The 18,627-nt window shown below is 44.5% G+C and overlaps 2 protein-coding genes across 3 annotated transcripts; one reads left to right on the top strand and one right to left on the bottom strand.

Annotated features, from left to right (window-relative positions):
* The first annotated feature begins 201 nt into the window (after window positions 1-201).
* On the top strand, window positions 202-7,779 carry LOC147239941 (kelch domain-containing protein 1-like). Its single transcript, XM_086195596.1, has 13 exons — window positions 202-688; window positions 1,574-1,644; window positions 1,871-1,988; window positions 3,265-3,377; window positions 3,470-3,560; window positions 3,748-3,846; window positions 4,128-4,202; window positions 4,460-4,518; window positions 4,607-4,719; window positions 4,882-4,954; window positions 5,452-5,536; window positions 6,208-6,287; window positions 7,407-7,779. Exons 1-13 carry the CDS (start codon window positions 587-589, stop codon window positions 7,540-7,542), a joined length of 1,215 nt encoding a protein of 404 aa, XP_086051722.1. The 5' UTR covers window positions 202-586; the 3' UTR covers window positions 7,543-7,779.
* A 679-nt stretch (window positions 7,780-8,458) lies between these two features.
* LOC147239942 (LIM and SH3 domain protein 1-like) lies at window positions 8,459-18,028 on the bottom strand. 2 transcript variants are annotated; one of them, XM_086195597.1, is made up of 8 exons: window positions 17,773-18,028; window positions 15,791-15,885; window positions 14,432-14,516; window positions 12,431-12,538; window positions 10,825-10,932; window positions 9,794-9,863; window positions 9,613-9,695; window positions 8,459-8,787 (listed from the first exon to the last, which is right to left on the bottom strand). In XM_086195597.1, exons 1-8 carry the CDS (start codon window positions 17,839-17,841, stop codon window positions 8,614-8,616), a joined length of 792 nt encoding a protein of 263 aa, XP_086051723.1. In that variant the 5' UTR covers window positions 17,842-18,028; the 3' UTR covers window positions 8,459-8,613. The 2 variants fall into 2 exon arrangements, with proteins under 2 accessions (XP_086051723.1, XP_086051724.1); XM_086195598.1 differs by lacking the exon at window positions 12,431-12,538 and having other exon boundaries at window positions 17,773-18,019.
* Window positions 18,029-18,627: the final 599 nt, after the last annotated feature.

Below are 18,627 nucleotides of genomic sequence, written 5' to 3' on the forward strand. Positions count from 1 at the left end.
ACAGGAGCTCCCAACATGGCCTCCTTCGGCTTCCATATATTTGACAATCTTTTACTTCACGAATCAGTTTGAACTTTTCTCAGCGTTTCAGATGTGAAACTCCAGGGAGGTGAAGCGCCTCGGTAGCTGGAGGTGCAGGTGCGAGTAATGACGGGGTGACGTCACAGGGCAAGATGCGCGTTAATCACGCCGGGTCACCTGGGTCTGATGAGTCAGGAACGTTTAATCCCCCTAAATATAGCGAGTCTGCACGGTAGTAATGTGATGCAAATAAACAATTAATCCACGTCGTGAATGCTGAGCTGGTGAAAACGCATCATGTTGGGTTTCACCATTTTAAAAGTGCTACTGGTTTGCGGTGCAAGTGAACTGGTCCAGCAGGCTCGCGGATGGGAGGAGTAACGAGAGTCTCTACAAACACGCCTCGCAAACCCTCGAGCTCAGTCGGCTCTCTTCCCCTCTTGCAACCGCAGGAGAAGCAGTTCCTCTTCTTTGGTTGCCATTTTAGTTGTTTTTAATTTATCTGAGTCAGTTTGCCGCTCGACAAACGGGGGGAGAGAGAGGGAGACGCAGTCCGAGTTTAGGGATGACTGCTGCGGGGAGAGACGACCAGATGAGCCGGCTGGAGAGGAGCAGCCACACGGCGTTTATAGACAACAACACGCTCTTTGTGTGGGGAGGTTATCAGGTGAGAAGCGTCTCACCTGCTCAGGTAGACCTGCGGGGAGCCACGTCACAGCTCCAACGAGCCTTTTCAAATTCTGCTTCTCATGAGCGGATCAAATCTAAGGAGCCCTGGAAGAGGCGCAAGGGAGGGAAGACTAATTAGTAAGAGGCCACAAGCGTTTCCCCTGAATGCAGTTATTCTGTGGCCACGCAATACAGTATAACTTGTTCCCCCGAATTTTAACTTGTTCCCTCATTTTAATTAATGACTTGCCACACAATACAGTATAACTTGTTCCCCCGAATTTATACTTGTTCCCTCATTTTAATTAATGACTTGCCACACAATACAGTATAACTTGTTCCCCCGAATTTATACTTGTGGCCTCCAAAATAACCAAATCGTGTAAATTTATTGTAATTCACCGCGTTGCCTCAACGTAAATGAATTGAGGGAACAAGTTCTATCTCCTTCTTTCAAAATAGCCAAATTGAGGGAACAAGTTGTGCATTGTGGTGTCAAAAATAACCAAGTTGCTGTAACATGTTGTATCTCTGGGCCTTAAAATGACCCGATATGATAACTAGTTTTGTGTCATGGCCTGGAACGTGTTACATCTTTACATGCCAGAATAACTGCGTCGAGGAAATGCATCTCAGGGCCTCCAAATACTTCAAATGTGCTAGCAAGTTATGTAGCGGCCTCAGGATAAATAACTCGTGGGAACGAGGAATATTTTGTGGCCTTTAAAGACCGAGTAGATCCTGGGAACGACTTTCACTGAGGATGCTTCTTAGTTGGAAATCAGATTTTGTTTTTACGGTTTTTATTTCAGAGCATTTGCTGGCATTAGTGTTCATTCGTCTGTCTCTCGTTGGAATAAGAACATGTGTTGTGTCCTGACAGGTAGTCGGCGGCGAGGACGCGGTGTTGCCCAGCGACGAGCTGTGGCTCTGCGACTTAGACAGCGGGTCCTGGTGAGCGTTCAGGCTGAGTTCTCTTTTTATCAGCTGAGATGAACCGTGTCACCTTGACATCAGCTCCATGCCCGGAGCGTGTTTGTCCGATAAAGATGTTTGAAATAGCTGGAACAAACATGACGATAAAGAGCGTGTTTTCACTTGGGAGTGTAAGAGCAGCTGAAGCCTCCCTTTCTCTGAGGTAACGTTCTGATTACAGTCTTCTTCTTCGCTGGTGTGACAGGGAGCGGAGGGAGATCGCTGGAGAAGTCCTCCCAGACTTGTCAGGCTTCTGTGGCTCTTACGTGAATGGGAGGCTCTACATCTTCGGAGGATGTGACCCCCAAGGTTACACCAACCAGGTGAGTTACCAGAGAGAGAGAGCAGGTAGGTCCAGTTGAGCCTCCTGTTCCTGCTGTGACGTTGAGCATCACGTATATGAATAAGCTGGGAAAAAAATGTTCTGCTGGTTTGATGGTGCCAAAGTTGGAGATACACGTCTAGATTCAGTAGAAGTGTTTTGTTGACAGCTAAATGGATAAGATGCAGAGTTACAGCTTGGGAAAAAGGCTTAAAAATGGCTGACGGCATTATTCTAACACTCCTTTGTTTGCATTCTTGGTCTAAATATCTCCAGTAAAAATGTGCTCATTAGTTTGTGTTCCCCAGAGGATGAATGCATAAAACCACAGTGAACCCATGAATCATCTTTTGCCAAGATCAACTCAACTCAACTTTATTTATAAAGCACTTAAAAAAAACAACCACAGCTGAAAACAAAGTGCTGTACATAAATAGTCATAAAACATAACAATCAAGTGCAAAACAATAAAAATAATAAAACAGGAGCAAAGTCTCATGCTGGGTCAAAAGCCAAGGAATAAAAATGGGTTTTAAGATTAGTTTTAAAAATCAGGTCAAAACTTTTAATTGTCAAATACTTCACTAAATACCAGAAAACTTCAGTGTGAGATGATACTGCACTGATTGTGTTTCTCATTACCTGAAAACTTTTAACTCCAACTTTATACATTTAGTTTAGCATGTAGACAAACACCAAAAAATACCTTTTGGACCCTTGAGGCCGGCCGTCATCAAGGCTAAAGGTGCTGATGCTCCACAGCAGATCCCCCTGACTGACCTGCAGGATTTGTTCCCTCACAATTTTGACTTCATGGTTCTTCCTTGCAGCTCTTGGCTGCTACTGTAGATGCTTGGCGTAGTGCTAATTAGTGAGCAAACATTAGCACGCTAATACTCGGAGCTGACTGAACTGCTGTTAAATTACAACTCTTGATATTCACCAGTTGTTTTTTTTGGGGGGGGGGGGGGGGACTTCATCGGGAAAACTGCAAACAGAAACCAACGCAATGAAGTTACATGAACAAAAAATGATGTATTTACCAAAGTTAGTAAACAGCCTATGGGAATACTTTGATATAATAGTTGTTTAAAACAGGACACACAAAATGCATTGGGGGGGGGGGGGGGAGGTGCCTTTGAGGTTTTCTAGCGATCGAGCACCTTTTTTCTGCCAGAACATATTTAGACCTCTGAGAAGAACGAGCTGTCGCAACAACGATGACGGAGGCCGACCTGTCCGACCGTTCGAGAGCTGACGCTTCCTCTGATCTCTAGATGTTCAGCGTCGACCTCACAGAGTCCTGCTGCTCGTGGAGGAAAGTGACAGACGCCAAGGGAACGACGCCGTCACCCAGAAACAAACACTCCAGCTGGGTGCACAGAGACAGGTCAGGTCATGCCAATCGCACACAAGCCGAACATCTTGAGTGAGAGTTATCAATTAAATACATATTGGACATTGTATTTCTTGAATGTGCAGATTAATCTACTTTGGTGGATATGGATGTAAAACCATCGAAGAGGTACGGAACACGTCGTCGTCGAGCTTCATCGTTGAAGAGATGTCCTGGGTGAGGAACTATGAGAGCGCAGTTCTTTACCGGGGACATATGATGTCATCAGGACCGAAAAGATCATGTCCTGTTGGTTAATTTCAAGAAAAACAGAGGAAATGGAGCTGATGCATTAGCGGTGTGGTTAAATGCAAATGTCGGTGTACGTCTGCGGCTCTTAGAACATTCTAAACTCTCTGTTTAGACAACGATAGGAGACACGTTGTTCAGGTGTTGGGGCTGGAACAATGAAGTCAATGTGTTCGACACACACACTGCTACATGGAGCCGCCCCGAGCCTCAGGTCAGTCGGTCCGTCACTCATGTTCTTTGTACAGCTGTTTTCTGTCAGTGAAAGTCTTCAGTCTTGCTAGCGTCTCTCAGGCAGGCGCAGCTGAAGGGAAGTGTCCGAATGCTAATTTACTAGAACTAATTTAAATCCAGTCTTACATTTCCACGGGCAGAGTGGTCACGCCTGGAGCCTGACTGTTAGCGTTGCTTTAATCTGAGTAGATTTTACACACTTATGATCCGTATGGCACAGATGGGATATATGTGTGTGTGTGTGTGTGTTGCTCTGCCCAGGGTCCTACCCCGGCCCCCAGAGGCTGCCATGCCAGTGCTGTTGTGGGGAACAAAGGCTACATCTCTGGTGGTGTGGTGAGTCAGCTGAAGAATGCCTGTTGACAACTTTGAGCTCCTTTTACAGTTTTTGGATGCTTATTTGGGTGAACCAGAGAGGGATTTGTGAGCTCACGATGACATCACTCTGTCTGAATTGGAGCAAGACAACGTGTAGGAGAGCCGTCCCAGATGAGCGTCTGGGCAGCGTTTGGTTGTGTCATGGTGTGAGGAGGCTCCACTCATGGTACTGTGATACCACTCTTGTTGGGTGACTTGCTGGTGATGTTTTTCAGGAAACTGCTCAGTTGGACCTGTTCTGTCTGGACCTGGAAACTTGGACCTGGACCCAGTTGTAAATTCTCACACACGCAGTTTGATGCCAGAGCTTTTTTTTTTTTAAGTCATTTTTTTCTGTGACGTCAGTGTTTAAACTCTCCTAGTGACGTCTCCTCGTCCTGTGCACCTCTGGGTCGTTCGATGCACACCATGACCTCCATATCAGACCACACCCTCTTCATATACGGGGGTCTGGGAATAGACGGGAACACTCTCAGTAAGTTGAGCATGTCTCCTCGAGTTGAGGCTGTGTGGTTGAGGACATTGCGCGTGCGCTGTTGTCCAGTCATCTAAGACTTCATCAGCCTTGGAGAGGCATGCGCAAGGTTGAAGGTCATCCGCTGTGGTCTGTTTCTCACTCCGATCCTCTTTCTATCAGATGACGCCTGGCAGTTTAACACACTCAGGAGAGAGTGGACCAACATGAGCCACCCACACGAAGACAAACCCAGGTAGTTCAGCAGGCATTCAAAGCATCTTCCGCAACCTTTGTTTGGGTTCTTGCCTTCAAATAAGTTCCAGCATCGTTTTATTGGCCCCCTGACTTGTGTTGAGGAGGATGACGTCTCTTTAATTCCTCATCTGGGCTTGCAGTGTCTGTTCCAAACTCTTGAGTTGACAGGACGTTAAACTCCTGCTAGCTTGCAGCGCTGCTTTCAGGCACTAGAATCGAGCTGGGAATTCCCCGCTTCCTCTCTAAATTAACTTTTTCTGCCGGATCAGTTCGAGGAGAGAGACCAGAACTGTTCATGTGTTGGTGGTTTATCTTAACTGAAAGAACCGAGCAGGCCCGCTGCACTGCAAGAGACTTCCACCCCCCCATCATCATTTGTAAGCTCCTATTATAGATGGGCTGTAACACTGTGGAAGTCGCTGTGCCTGTCATGCATCTCAGAATGTGGTAGTTTAGGTGTGCTGTGTAAATCTGACTGTTGCTGCTCCTCCCCAGGGTGGATCACACTGCCTGTGCGGGAAACGACGACGACGTGGTTGTGTTCGGGGGAAGCAGCAAACTGTGCATCCTGATGGACTCGGTAAGCGATGATGCACGTGTGACATAACGAAACATGTTAAGAGGGATTTATCGGCGCATGTCTGCAAGCTGTAGTCTTAATTTCTCAAATGACGTTATGTGAAGGCAGTACTTTAAAAAAAAACACATTTTATTGTTGCAACAGCAAAATGTGCTGGATAATCTCCCTCAGGATCCCGCAGACATGAGAAAAACACATTTCAGCATTGTGGCTTTAGAGCTGTTTGTGTAATATTACGTGAACTGTGAGAGGTCAAGCTGACTAAAACTGTAAAACCGTTTCATAAAAAGAGCTTAAAGGCTTTAAGGACTCTGAAGTATGAAGTGCTTACGTGGCACTGTAAAGGTTTGTGAATGTGTCAGACTGGTCCACAACCATACGTCGCGTTTTCCAAAGTAACACTAAAAAGCTTCACTTGTGTTTGTGGGACTGAGTGCAGTTCCAGCAGAAACTTGTCACTTCTCATTTCACTTTGTTTTTCCACTGCCGTTATTTCGGCTCTCTTGCATGATTCCTGACGGTGCAGACCTCTAATGGCGTTCCCACATAAACTCTCCCTCTGCTGCACGGGGGCAGTCCTCGGCTTCATGAGGAAAAAGATCCTTTGTCGAGCAATAAGACTCGGTTTAAACATCAAGTTTGAGGGTTGTCACTGACGGTCTCGTTGTCAGGTGGCTGTTCTTCGGGCTCCATCTGAACATCACTGCAGAGACGTGTTGATCTTCCAGACGCAGCCGTACTCCCTCTCCAGGTACGATGAGTGGAAACCCACAGCTCCATACATGGCCCCCACATGCAGCTCAGGGGCCTCTGCTGCACGTGGGGGCGTGTTTTCATGTTATGTGCATTGACAGGAATAAGCAGGCTGAACAAAGCCTACAGAGGGAGGCCCTTTAAACTCTTGCGCTGGCTATTTTTGGTCCGAGCCGCGTCAGGTCTCGTACAACACGGTGTTATGTTCATGAGCTTTGCTTACGTGTGAGGAGGCGTTATGAGGGATGTTTGTGTGAAGCTTGAATTATTGGCTTGAGGTGAAAGGTGTGTTTTAGTCAGGCGCACGGAGCCGTGAGCGCTTCCAGTGTTTGTCTCCTCAGTCTGGTGAGTGGTCGCCTCACCAAACCTCTGCCTGCTTGGCCACGGCGTTCGCTTGACTTGTAGCGATGGTTCTTGTCCTGGCTGATAAATCACTGCGGCCGGTACCTGCACGTATGTAAATATGCTGATGTGAAAACTGATTTCTTTCCTCATAACATATTTCAGGAAGTAATTACAGTAACTTACAGTTTAAATGTCATATAGGACAATTAAGTTTATTACAAGTGTCAAATATCCTCCCTCCAGCACATATTTTTGCCACGAAGTTTTAAATCCCTACATTTTAGGCAAAAAGATGCCTCGTCTTTGTTTGTCTCTACTCTGCCTGTCACTGGTGCCAGCGTCGTCCCAAAAATCCTGCATCAGTCAAGCTGTAGTTTTTACAGTATTTGAAGTAACTGGTCAGCGCACTATTCCCATCATTTTGGATGCTAACTGTATTTGGGTTTTTCACAAGAGTTTGCAAAACAATCTGATGTGCATTTTTTTTCCCGCTGATACATGGATACTGAAATACGCCTTTGTATCTGTATTGGCCTCAGACGGCCTGCTAACCTAGTTAGGGTTTAAGGTGGGGCAGTTTGCTGTGGTGACATCAGGCTGAACTGTATTGAAATTGTAATCCAGTAACGTGAGTGGCTGTAGTTTCTCACACACTCACACACACACACACACACACACCCCCAGCTTACAAGTATGCAGTTTGTCACATGAGCCGAGAAAGTAGAGCTAAGTTTTTGAGCGTCTGGGTGAGCTCTGCCTGTCCTCTCGCTAGACTGTGCGAAGACTTCATAGGAAGGAACGCGGACGTGTTCGCGGCGCAGCTGAACTGGCTGCCATCGAAGCTGCTGAGCAAGATCGAGAAGAGAGTCGCCTTTTTCTCCACGACCAGGCCCGACCCCCGCATCTGAGAGGGGACTGACCCGAGAGTGACGCCACGCTGAGCCGACCCGACCCGTTGTGGCCGACCCGTTTCTGTGTTTAAGGTTATAAAACACGGTGCTTTTGATGAATTGTTTTAGCTTAAAACATCATTTGTAAATAAAGGTTTAGTCTTATTTTAAAGTAAATGTGATTGGTTAAAATTTTACTTTACATTGCTATTTTGATGTTAAATATTTTTGAATAAAGGTGTAAATGTTGTTAAAGTGTCATGTGTTGTTTCCACTAACCAATGACACCATCGTACTGAACAGATAAACGTTTAGTCTTCAGTAGGATGCACGATTGATGGAAAGGTTACTGAAACGGTAATCTGGTCGACTGCAACATTGAAGAAAGGTGTAATATTCAGAGTAAATACCATTTTACATGAAATACAGATGTGCTGCTGCCACGTCCCACCATAAGCACGATAACCCATGAAAATATTCGGGATTAGATGTTTTTAAGCCCTAGTATTTGGTGTAAAAACACAGTAAACACTTAAATGTGTACATGTATGAGAATATTTGTCTCTGGTACCTGAACCCAACTTCTTCTTCCTGCAGAGAACAGTAATGATGCTGAGGAAGAAAATTCTACAGTAAAGTATGGTAGGTTTTATTATTTCGTCTGGCTTTGTGACATGACTCCCTCTACTTCCCTTTTCATGGAGCAGCTCTAGAGACGGATGACAACAGAAGGGGAAAAAACAACAGAGCAGAAACATAAAAATGAATAGAAGGTTCTCTCCATGGTTCTAGTATAAAACATCTGACTCGTAAGCATCGTCACAATCACCAGGTAAGGGAATATCTTCTCAGGAATAGCGCTCCATCCCTCTTCTTGGCAGCTGGAGGCGGCCCAACACCTTTCAGAGACATTTCAAGTTTGTTTTTCCTTTAATGTGTCCTCCTACTTTATTACTGACATAAAAGGCAAAGCACAATCATTTCTAAAGAGATTTTTTTTTTCCATTTGCGAAAGCAGCTCGAGTGGAGGTTCAGGTGGTAATTAAATCCGCGGGGGTGGGGGGGCAGTTTGTGTTGACCTGGCTAGTGTCACACAGGTCGGACGTAGTTGGCAGGAAGCATGCCCCTCTGGCCTGTACGCTGGTTACACCCGAACATCCAGCCTTCATCTATGGGCTCCACGTCTAGGATCACGTCGCCCTCCAGCAGGGACACTTCGTCCGGCTCCGCTGCCATGTAGCTGTACAGGGCCTGGTAGCGCTTCTGTGGGAACGGAGACATGAAGAAATGCTGAGATATTCACTGCACTGTTATTGTGACCGGTGGAGCAGTGGTCAGCACTGTCGCCTCACAGCAAATAGGTTTCCAGAGGTTGTCTGTCTATATGTGTTGGCCCTGCAATGGGCTGGCGACCCGTCCAGGGTGAACCCCGCCCCTTGCCCGAAGGCAGCTGGGATAGGCCCTCTACTGGTTTTAACTGGCCATTGCAGCTTAATTTAGATACTGGGTGATCTGGTGTCAGCGTGTGTGTGATCAACGACTGCCTCTTAAAATGAAAAATGTTTCAATTTTAAACTATTTGAACCAGGCCCCTCTCAGCTGCTGGGTCTGAGAGAACACTTATGGGCTTCTTTCTCATAAAAGTTTGGGTTTTTGTATCGATACTGAAACTCGAGTGACAGAAGGCATGTGAATGGTTGTCTGTCTGTACGTGTTGGCCCTGCAATCCTTGACAGGATAAGCAGTAGAAAATGGATGCATGGACGGATGTTATTGTGGCCAAATTCATTCACGATATAATTCTAACATCTAACATAAGATAAGATCAACTTTATTGTCTATCTATAGAAGTGCAAGCAGTCAAATTTAGTTTCAAATGTTTGTATTTGCTGTTTTTTGGAGCAAAAACATGCTAAAATCACAATATATCCTAAGTGTATAATTATGAACACAATACTGAGAATGAAAATATCCTGATCATTGTGAGTCGTGACAACACCAACTGACACCTCATGAACAGCGTTCAGTCTCACAGGAGGAGGTAGTCCCACCCCCTGGTTCATGCAGGGAGAGCTTGAACAATCTTACCCCTCCACTAGAGGGTGCTACAGCAGGGGGGCGCGGTTGTCCAGCCGGTTCATTGTATCTTTCAGGGATAGACGGCTGTTCCTCTGAATTAGGACACAAAAAAAAAATCAAACAAACAAACATTGAGTTAAATATTGTTTTTTGTTTCTGAGACAGGCGTGGGGACTATAATGTGGCTTACCTTGCCTATTTTCAGGGGGGGGGGCATCGCTTCGAATCTTGCTCCTCTCAAATTCTTCATGGTACTTTATCTGCACACACATGTCAAAGCCACATGAGGGCGACGCTCTCATGTTTGACCCTCAGAGTCCTCTGGTTGAGGTATCTCACCATTTTAGGAGGTGCTGGGGGATAATGGGGGAGGGGGGGGGCTGGATTTTCTTGGCTACAGAGGTTTAGATTCCCTGCTTTAAAGGAACACAAGTTCAGATCAGCACTGTGTCTTATAGTTTTTTAAGCTGTTCCACAAATGAGTTTTTTGTCCCTAACTGGCTTTGGTATTTTCTGCTCCTTTCTTTTTATTGCTTTTTCTTCTCTTCTGGTTGAGAACATCGTGTTCAATCCCAGACGGCAACACAACAACCTTTACCTTAGTAAAGCACTCAGCCAACCACCTCCTTCAGTGTGCTGTTCTAAGCGCGTATACCTGCCTCACCGTAACCTTTGACCTAGGGCTGTGAAATTAACAGCCGGAGCTCCTGAACTCTCAGACTTGAGAGCTAAAAATCAAGAAGGACACAGAGAAACTAACGGCTTAAAAATAATTTTCTATTTTGACATGCAGCTTATCACCCGTCATTCCTTCCTGCAGCTTGTGCTCTCATGAGAAAAACAGCAAACGTGTGTGTGTGTGTTTTTGCATGGTATGCTAGCTCAGTGAGTGTGTGTGTGTGCAGCAGCAGCAGCAGCAGCAAAGAGCAGACATTCACTTTGTGTCCACAGCTGAGAGACTTTGACCATATAGGGCTCCTCGGCGGACAGGAAGAAATGTCTGAAATGTGCGTGTGTGTCTCTGCAGCCTCGCACTTTGACATCCCTCGCTGCTGTTTTCTTTGCCCTGCTCTCGACTTTCCGCGTGTTTAAATTAAGAGGGAGCTTATTCCTTGCGCAGAAGCCAAGTAAAGAGAGACGCACTGAAGCTGCGAATGTCAGTATCCGATGGTGAACTGATGTGTCATTTGAAGCCGCGCCTGTGAGCATTTAGTTTCTTACGTTACTGATCTGGTCTTGCGTCTTCTTCAATCTCTGCATTTCGGGAGTATCGGCCACCACGCTGAAGCCTTTGCCCTTGTTCTTTTCAAACTCCTCCTTGTAAAGGGCCTGAAATATACAATATATTAACATATAAAACACATCTTACTTACTTTGAAATATAGTTTGATATTTTGGGAAAGGCACTTCTTCAAGTTATAGCCAAGATTCAGTTAGCTTAGCCTAGCATATGCCCTGGACACAGTCCGAAGTGACAAGTGTGCTAAGCTAATTAGCTGCTGATGTCATTCTTCTCATCTAATTTCCAGCATAAGAAGTACATTTCCAAACATGTCAAACTATTTCTTTAACATTCCTAAAAAAAAAAAAAAAAAGTCTGTTAAATATTACAGCAGGGGGAAATTTTCATTAGATTTGTTATATTTGATTTTCATGCAAATTCACCAGAACTAACAAATCACCAGATATTAAGAAACGAGCTGCATTCACGGGAGCTGAATTAAAAAGGTATAACAAGGGTTGAAGTGGCAAACAACCCCCATGTTTTTGCTAGCTAGCTAACAAATGTAGCCTGCGCTAGCTAGCAAAAACATACATGCTAGTAAACGATGGATAGAAAGGTAGATATCATATAATTGTTTCAAATCAAGTGGTACATACTTATGGAACTCAGTATGTGTCATTTTTATGACAGGAAGATTTGGCTTTTGGTATAGAAATACAAATAAACTGATTTTTCTTATTATTGGGCCTATATATTGTGAAATGGAGTCTCTTTCCCACTAGCAGGAAACATTTGGCGTCTGACTGCAGAGGGAAGTTTCGTCAGCTTTCAATATCAGGTCATGGAGCCTACAGTACACACGGGTGTTTACTGGCTCTGGATCCAGTCTGCATTAATGTAAACACAAAACCTGTGTGAATGAGATCATTTTCGGCCCACATCTGTCACTTCTGCTGCTTTTAGTCAGTCTGACACAAATTCAACCCCTCTATGTTCAAGCAATTGTTACGTTTTGTTGTTGTTGTTGTTGTTTTTTTTTTAAAAAAAGCTCCAGCAAAGATGTAAAATAGGAAATGCTGAACTGCCATCACTGCCCTCAGTGTTACTTCCTACAGGACTATTTAACAGGCATTTTTCAATTCAGCTCAACCAAAAATAAATTTGAGAAAATGATCAAATTCAACTCAATTAAGTCTGGATGGTCAAGTAAAAGCTCTTATTTTGAAGGATCCCTGAGAAGCAACGTGTGGTGTTTGTACTTGCCAGAGGGAGATTGTTTCCCAACCTTTTTCTGCCCATAAACTGTAACTGATGACGTAGGGGAGTAAACAAGTAAAAGAATTTCCCTTTAGTGACCAACTCCTGCAGCAATTCCTGTTTTTGGAGCAGTTCAGCAATGTCAAATCTGGCCAAACCAGAAGGCAGCATAAAATTAAAAAGGAGAAAACAAAGATAGACATGCAGAAACAAACTGTACATATACACGGTTAGGGTTTTGAAAGATGTTAAGTTTCATTCGACTTTTCAGTCAAGAAACAGAAAAATGGAGGTCCAGTGTTAGATTTTTGACACTTGGCGGTTTCAGAAGTGGACCAGACGTACGTCACTGATCTGGTCTTGTGTCTTCTTCACGCGCTGCATCTCCGGGGTGTCGACCACCACGCTGAAACCTTTCCCCTTGCTCTTTACAAAGTCCTCCTTATAGAGCGCCTGCGAATTTTCAGTTCATCAGAATTTAGGAAACTCGACTAAAGGGTCTGAGCCGCAGAACACCTCACACTCAAAGGGCTATGTTTTCATAACCTGTGTGAAGGCACACACGTGCACGTCGGCCTGACATATTTCACGAATGTACATAAACACATACGTGTGGCGCTCACGTTGAGATTTCCTTGTAAGATGGGGGGGGGGGCTGCTACATTAAACAAAACCAAAATGTTTATTTGACTGTAAGTAGATTCCCTTCCCCGCCAAACACACACACACACACACACACACACACACACACACACACACACACACACACACAAGTGAGTCATGTTCTTGCTATGAAGAAAATTCAGTCGCTGTGCGGGAGCTCGAGTGCAGAGACTTTTATGGTTATAAACAATGATCTGGGTTGGTTGGATGAGACCAGCGAGGGGAGAAGAGCAGCTAAGAGGAAACAGCCTTTGGTGTAAATGTGATTATGATGTTATCATAACAATCATGGAATCATGATAACATGATATTGCTTGGTTACTCCAAATGGTTTTAACCAAAAACAGAACCACTCTCACCTGGTTTGAGAGGTCACACCAGGTGCGAACAAACCTTTAATATGTCATGAATCTAAGTCTCTCATCTTTTTTCATGAAAATCGCTCAGTTCACACAGTTTCATTTTGATCTTGTAAAGAGCCTTAGAAACTGCACGCTCTTCTCAGTGTCACGTCCATGCGTCATTTACTCCGATTTCTGCCGGTGAGTGCAAAGGTCATATGAGTCCATTGAGAAAGCAGTGGTGTGTTTCGAGAGCTTCACTCCAGCATGCGCACGCCAAATATGAAGCTAACTTAGATTAGCACAAAGACCAGATGGAACTGCTAGCTCGACAAAGGCTGCCTGCCAGCATACCTGAAGCTTGCTAGTTACCATAGGTGTTCGATCTCCTAAAGAACTACAAGTGTAAAACTACAAGCAGTGATTTGATTGGAGTTGTGGGGACTTCCTAAAAATGAAGCATTTCACTGTGTTGTGTGTGTGGACTCGCAGGACGTTTTTGCAATTACGGTGTCACTTTTGTATCTTTGTGCATGAGTGCTGCTTGCACTGCAATCAAGGGGTATCAATGCTCGGTCTTTGATTTGCTTCTTTATACAAACCTGAACAAATGTTTTCGGACAGTTTAGCTGTTGTTAGCGATCAGTCACCATTAGCTTCTAGCTTAAAATAGGTGGCTGGTTCTTTCTGCTGTCTGGAGTCACAAAGAAGTCATGAAAAAACATCTTTGTGAGCTCAAGACACCCGCAGGATGCGTGATATCGAGGGGAAAAATACACTTTCTAGGTGAAGTGTCACTTTAACATGATGTACTGATGATTTGGGGGATGTTCCAGGCTCCAGGCAGAGAGGAACACATTTGGACGATCCTTCAACGGAACAAGAACCTGTCAAGGCCTCTCTGTAATTTAGCGTGACTCTGAGGACTTATCCTTTGATCATGTTAACATGCTGGCGGTGACCGTGTGATTAGCTTAAGAAGCTTTAGAGCAGAGAAAGCAGCCATTGGGGCACACCCAAGGAAGAACCGCTCTTAAAAATAATGTCTGAAAACTTCCAATTTACGATCAGGACGCTGCGATAGAAGTTTGCCTTTGGCTTGATGAAACACATTCTGGATTCCAGCCTTCACACATTAGCCTGTGGTGAGCTCTTGTTTCAGTCCGAGGCTTCGTTTGATTTAATCGAAGGAATCCAATTGAGAGGAGCTGTGCTCTGATCTCCCGCTGAGGGACAGGGCGAGAGCTGAGGGAAGGAGACGGATGAAGGAGGACAGATACACTGATGGTGACGCAACGGGATTAGGACAGGTATCTCTGCCGCTGATGTGTGAACGTCTCACCTGGCTGTTGAGCATGCTCTGTTGCTTGAGACGCAGGTTCTCGGGGGTGTCGGTCACTATAGTGAAGGAGGTTTTGGGGTAATGCCTAGAGGACAACACAAGAGCAGCGTCAGAATGTCTCTCAGAATGCAGGACCCAGGTAGACTCCTGTTAGTTATTACAAAATAAATCTTGGAGATAAAATATTTGTCGCATGGTCATCGGTTCTGCTGAAGAGGTTGTTTTTACTGTTATGTATATTCAGGTCAACGGGACTGTAGAAAGACTACTATTTTGGTTGTCATGAAACTTGGTGCAGGGCGGAGCCTGGGCCGGGGAAGGAACCATGAACGTTCAGGGCGGCTCCAGAATTGTTTGCACTTTCACATTGTAACATTTCCATCAGCTTGAAAAGAGACATTAAATGTTATTTTCCAGGAAAATAAGTGGGAGGGAACTGACAGAAAACATTCGGCCGTGTGAGCTGGAGTTCCGCGTGGAGCTAGTGTTAGCGTCTGCTACAGGCTAAAGTTTGCGCCATCTGGTTGGTGGCGCTTCCTGTTCAGCTAGCGCTCCTATTGGCTGTTGCAGGTATCTGCTCACTATTCCATCACTGTTCCTTTCACGCGACATGACTCCAGACCCAGGAACTACAAACAACACGATTGGTTATCAGTCCAGATCCGTAAACGCTTCAGGATCATTTGATCAGGTTATGACTGTGACTGACAGAACCCCAGATTAGCCCCAATTATCTAGCAGCTTTATAGCAACAACAACCACATGAGGCAACGATGCGCATCAAAGTCTGTCCACTAACAGTTTGTTTCGGCCACCGACAGGCTCACGTGCTTCCTTACACCTTCGGTACCAGTCTGGATTGATGAGTTGCATTTCTCTGCCTTCCTCAGGTCGTTCATGACATTAAGATGCTTAAAAAGCTGATTCATTTTTCAAACCTGAGCTGAGTGGGTTTTTTTTATTTCCATTGAAGTACGTTTGGTATTCGGTTGATTGGCATAATTATCTGCTGACGGTCTGTTCCGATGTCCGACGTACGACTTCTTCAAGAACAGATAGCCAAAAAGATCAAATGGTTGTCCTGGTTTGTTGTCACGATGTTCATAAATGTGCAGAGATCCACAAAAACCTTCTGGAATCAGACAGAAGAACCCTTGACATGTGATCCCCCGTCTGTTCACACTTCCCCTTTTTCAGTCCTTGTTACACACAGCAGCTCCCACTGCCCGTCTGCCTCTCAGCTAGGAAACCCTTCAGCAGCTACGCCAAGAATCTCACAAGGGAAGGAGAATTATTCGCATTTTTTTCAACCAGTGGTGGGTGGACGAGTTTAAATGTTTAATCCTTGACGACACTCACATACTGCAGTAAGGTTTCTTCTCAAAGCCTTTGTAGTTGGTCATGCTCAAGGCCATCTTGCACACCTCACAGCTGAAACAACCTTTGTGCCAGTACTGGAGAGACAAAGAGATAATGAATGAAGTTAAATCCAGGGAAACACAAACATGCAGGTGGACTCCTGTTCCACGGTTAACCACCCAGATGTCTCTCTAATCATCTAGATTTCTGCGCTCAGATTAAAAATGGCGTCTTTTACTGCTCGCAGCTGCGGCGTCTCCGGCCTCACCACTCTGCCAGAACAAGATGTGGGTGGGGTGGGGTGGGGGTGGGGGGGAGGGGGGGGAGACCACTTGTGAAAGCGCATCAGTGACCCGATTCAAGTTTGGCTGCTGACGCCACCTGAACATTCTCACTTTAATTGTGAGGACAGATGTTTGGTTGGTGGCCTTCAGGGGACATCTTACTGCCACACAATTTGAAAAAAGGCCAGGGAGCTTCACGCTGGTGCAGGCCGCATGAACCCATCCACACCTGACGCATCGTCCACGTCAGTTTAGGTGGCATTCATTATTTCAGACGAGGACAAGGAGGTCACATCTGCTGGCCAGCGGGGTCAAACTATCCAACTATTTTTACCGAACGTGAAGGGAGCGATTTGATTTTCGAGCACATTCGTTGCAGCACCACCTGGTAGAAACAGGCCTTTTTTTTATAGGGTTTTTTTTTGTAGTAACATTTGAATGTCCTCCTACTGCCGTGGACAAACCAGATCCAACTCATCATAACTTGTCTTACATCCGGTTTGACTCCCGTCGGCGGAGGTATGCGCTCTCTCATTAGTGAGCAGCAGGCCACAGTCAAGACATTTCACACAGAAACAAGACATGACATCACTCTGTCTGTATCAGGGGCAGAGAAACAAAGCTTTTAGTGGACGCTGACCAGTTTTTCAAAAAAGCCTCGGGTTTTTGGAGGTTGTTTGGCACAGCTGTAAATGGACAGGTGAGTCACCTGAAGAAGGCCTCAGAGCCGAAACTGACAGACACTGCGTTCAGGTTTTTTTTTGTGTGTGTTCTTTTGAAAGGTTTGTAACCAAAAACAAACAAACAAAACAAAACAAAACCCACACTGTAGGTTTTCTTTCAGGTCCAAATGGGTTCATCCAAACACGGGAATACTGCAACCCAAAATTTTGCTGTTTATTTAACATGGGAATTAATTAATCTAGTTATTTAAACACAGATATTTCCAACATTGTGATACAGCGCTGCAACAACTCCAAAGACAACTTTGTCCCATGTTGTCCGGACTATGTGTGCATTCACTGACTGATAAGACGTGAAATATTCGAAACACCCACAATCCAACCTTTTTGGAGGGCTTTTGTCTATGAATTGATTAAATTAATCATCAGTTATCAGGTCCTAATCACAGTCACTGTCAGGCTTCTGTCCCCCTCTGTCTTTTTTCTCAACATTTTGAGGTTTGGGGCCAATGTTTATTGACCGGATGTCTCATCACTCCCCAGTGTAACCGAGTGTGTGTCACTGTGCTGCGTGTGTGTGTGTGTGTGTGTGTGTTTTGAATAACTGTATATGTGCACACAAGTACAGATAAAATCACCCCCATTGTTCTGGTGCAGCATCACAACATGCAGTGCATAGAAAGTGTTGAGGATGATAACAATAACTGGTCCATAGTTAAAAGAATCGGCTCGCTCTGTTCTGTTTAAAGCATCTTTACAGCTTTTCAGCAATAAGTTAATAGTATTTGCTGATTTAATCAAACCTTTTGCTCTTTCATGGTTTTAAATCAAATCAAAACTAACATCTCCACAGAAGAAGAACCCTTAGGACAAATTAGAAGGAGGTGACTTCTATAAATATTACAGCAATTTATGAGGCTTCCCCCCACATGAGAGGAGAGTCTCAATGGAGGAATAATTTGGAATATTTTAATACAACATTATTATTTGGTTAGTTATCAAATTTTCATCTTACCTTATCAAGGCAGTTTATTTTTTCTGTGGGGTAAACTGGTTTATTGCATCTTCCACAGGGCGGATTCATGATTCCTCGCACCACAAAAATACACACGCAAAAAAACAAAACAAAAAACAAGATCAAAATAAAAAAAACTGGTCCAAGGAAGAGGGATTTCAGAAAGAAAAGTTCACGCTCTGGCTGGGACACGAACAGACCTCCTCCTCGTCTGCAGGCATGTCGTTTAGTATACAGACACTACCTCGGTGATGGGCGGATTCGAGTATGGTGCGTTCACAGAGAAGAGGATATACAAGTTTTATATTGTTCTGTAAGGACCATCATTAGGCCTCGAAAAAAACAGTCATGAAATGGAGATCAGATAAATTTCGTGCTTAAGAACCTATAGGCTACTTCCATCTATTCAGAAAAAAAATTCCGACCATCAAAATTCCCCAGAATTGACGTCGACACATATTTTCTAGACCTATTGATATAATCTAAAATAATCCATGTAACATTATAACGACATCAAAAACATCTACTTTTGAGGTATGAGATCCCCCCCCCCCCCCATCTGTCACAAGCGTGTAAACGCGACAGGTAAAAGTTACGTTTTTTTTTTTTATTAGGAATACCCAAAGATAGCATCGAATGCACTAGGGGATCCGTAATAGCCGTATAAGGATTTACACATGAATTAAACATGCATGAATAGCGTGGCCCCATATTACTGAAAAATTATGCTTTCAACAAAAAAATCAGGAAAAAAGAAGAAGCTTTGTAGCGACTCATTACAGCACTTTTTGTGGGTGAATATTTGCCGCCACGGCATCAAGTGAGAAAAAGACCACGTAAATACACATTACCAGA

This window comes from Aulostomus chinensis, chromosome 23 (assembly GCF_037954235.1).
Source record: "Aulostomus chinensis isolate RoL2024-O1b breed Wild chromosome 23, RoL_Achi_v1.0, whole genome shotgun sequence".
Lineage (NCBI taxonomy): Eukaryota > Metazoa > Chordata > Actinopteri > Syngnathiformes > Aulostomidae > Aulostomus > Aulostomus chinensis.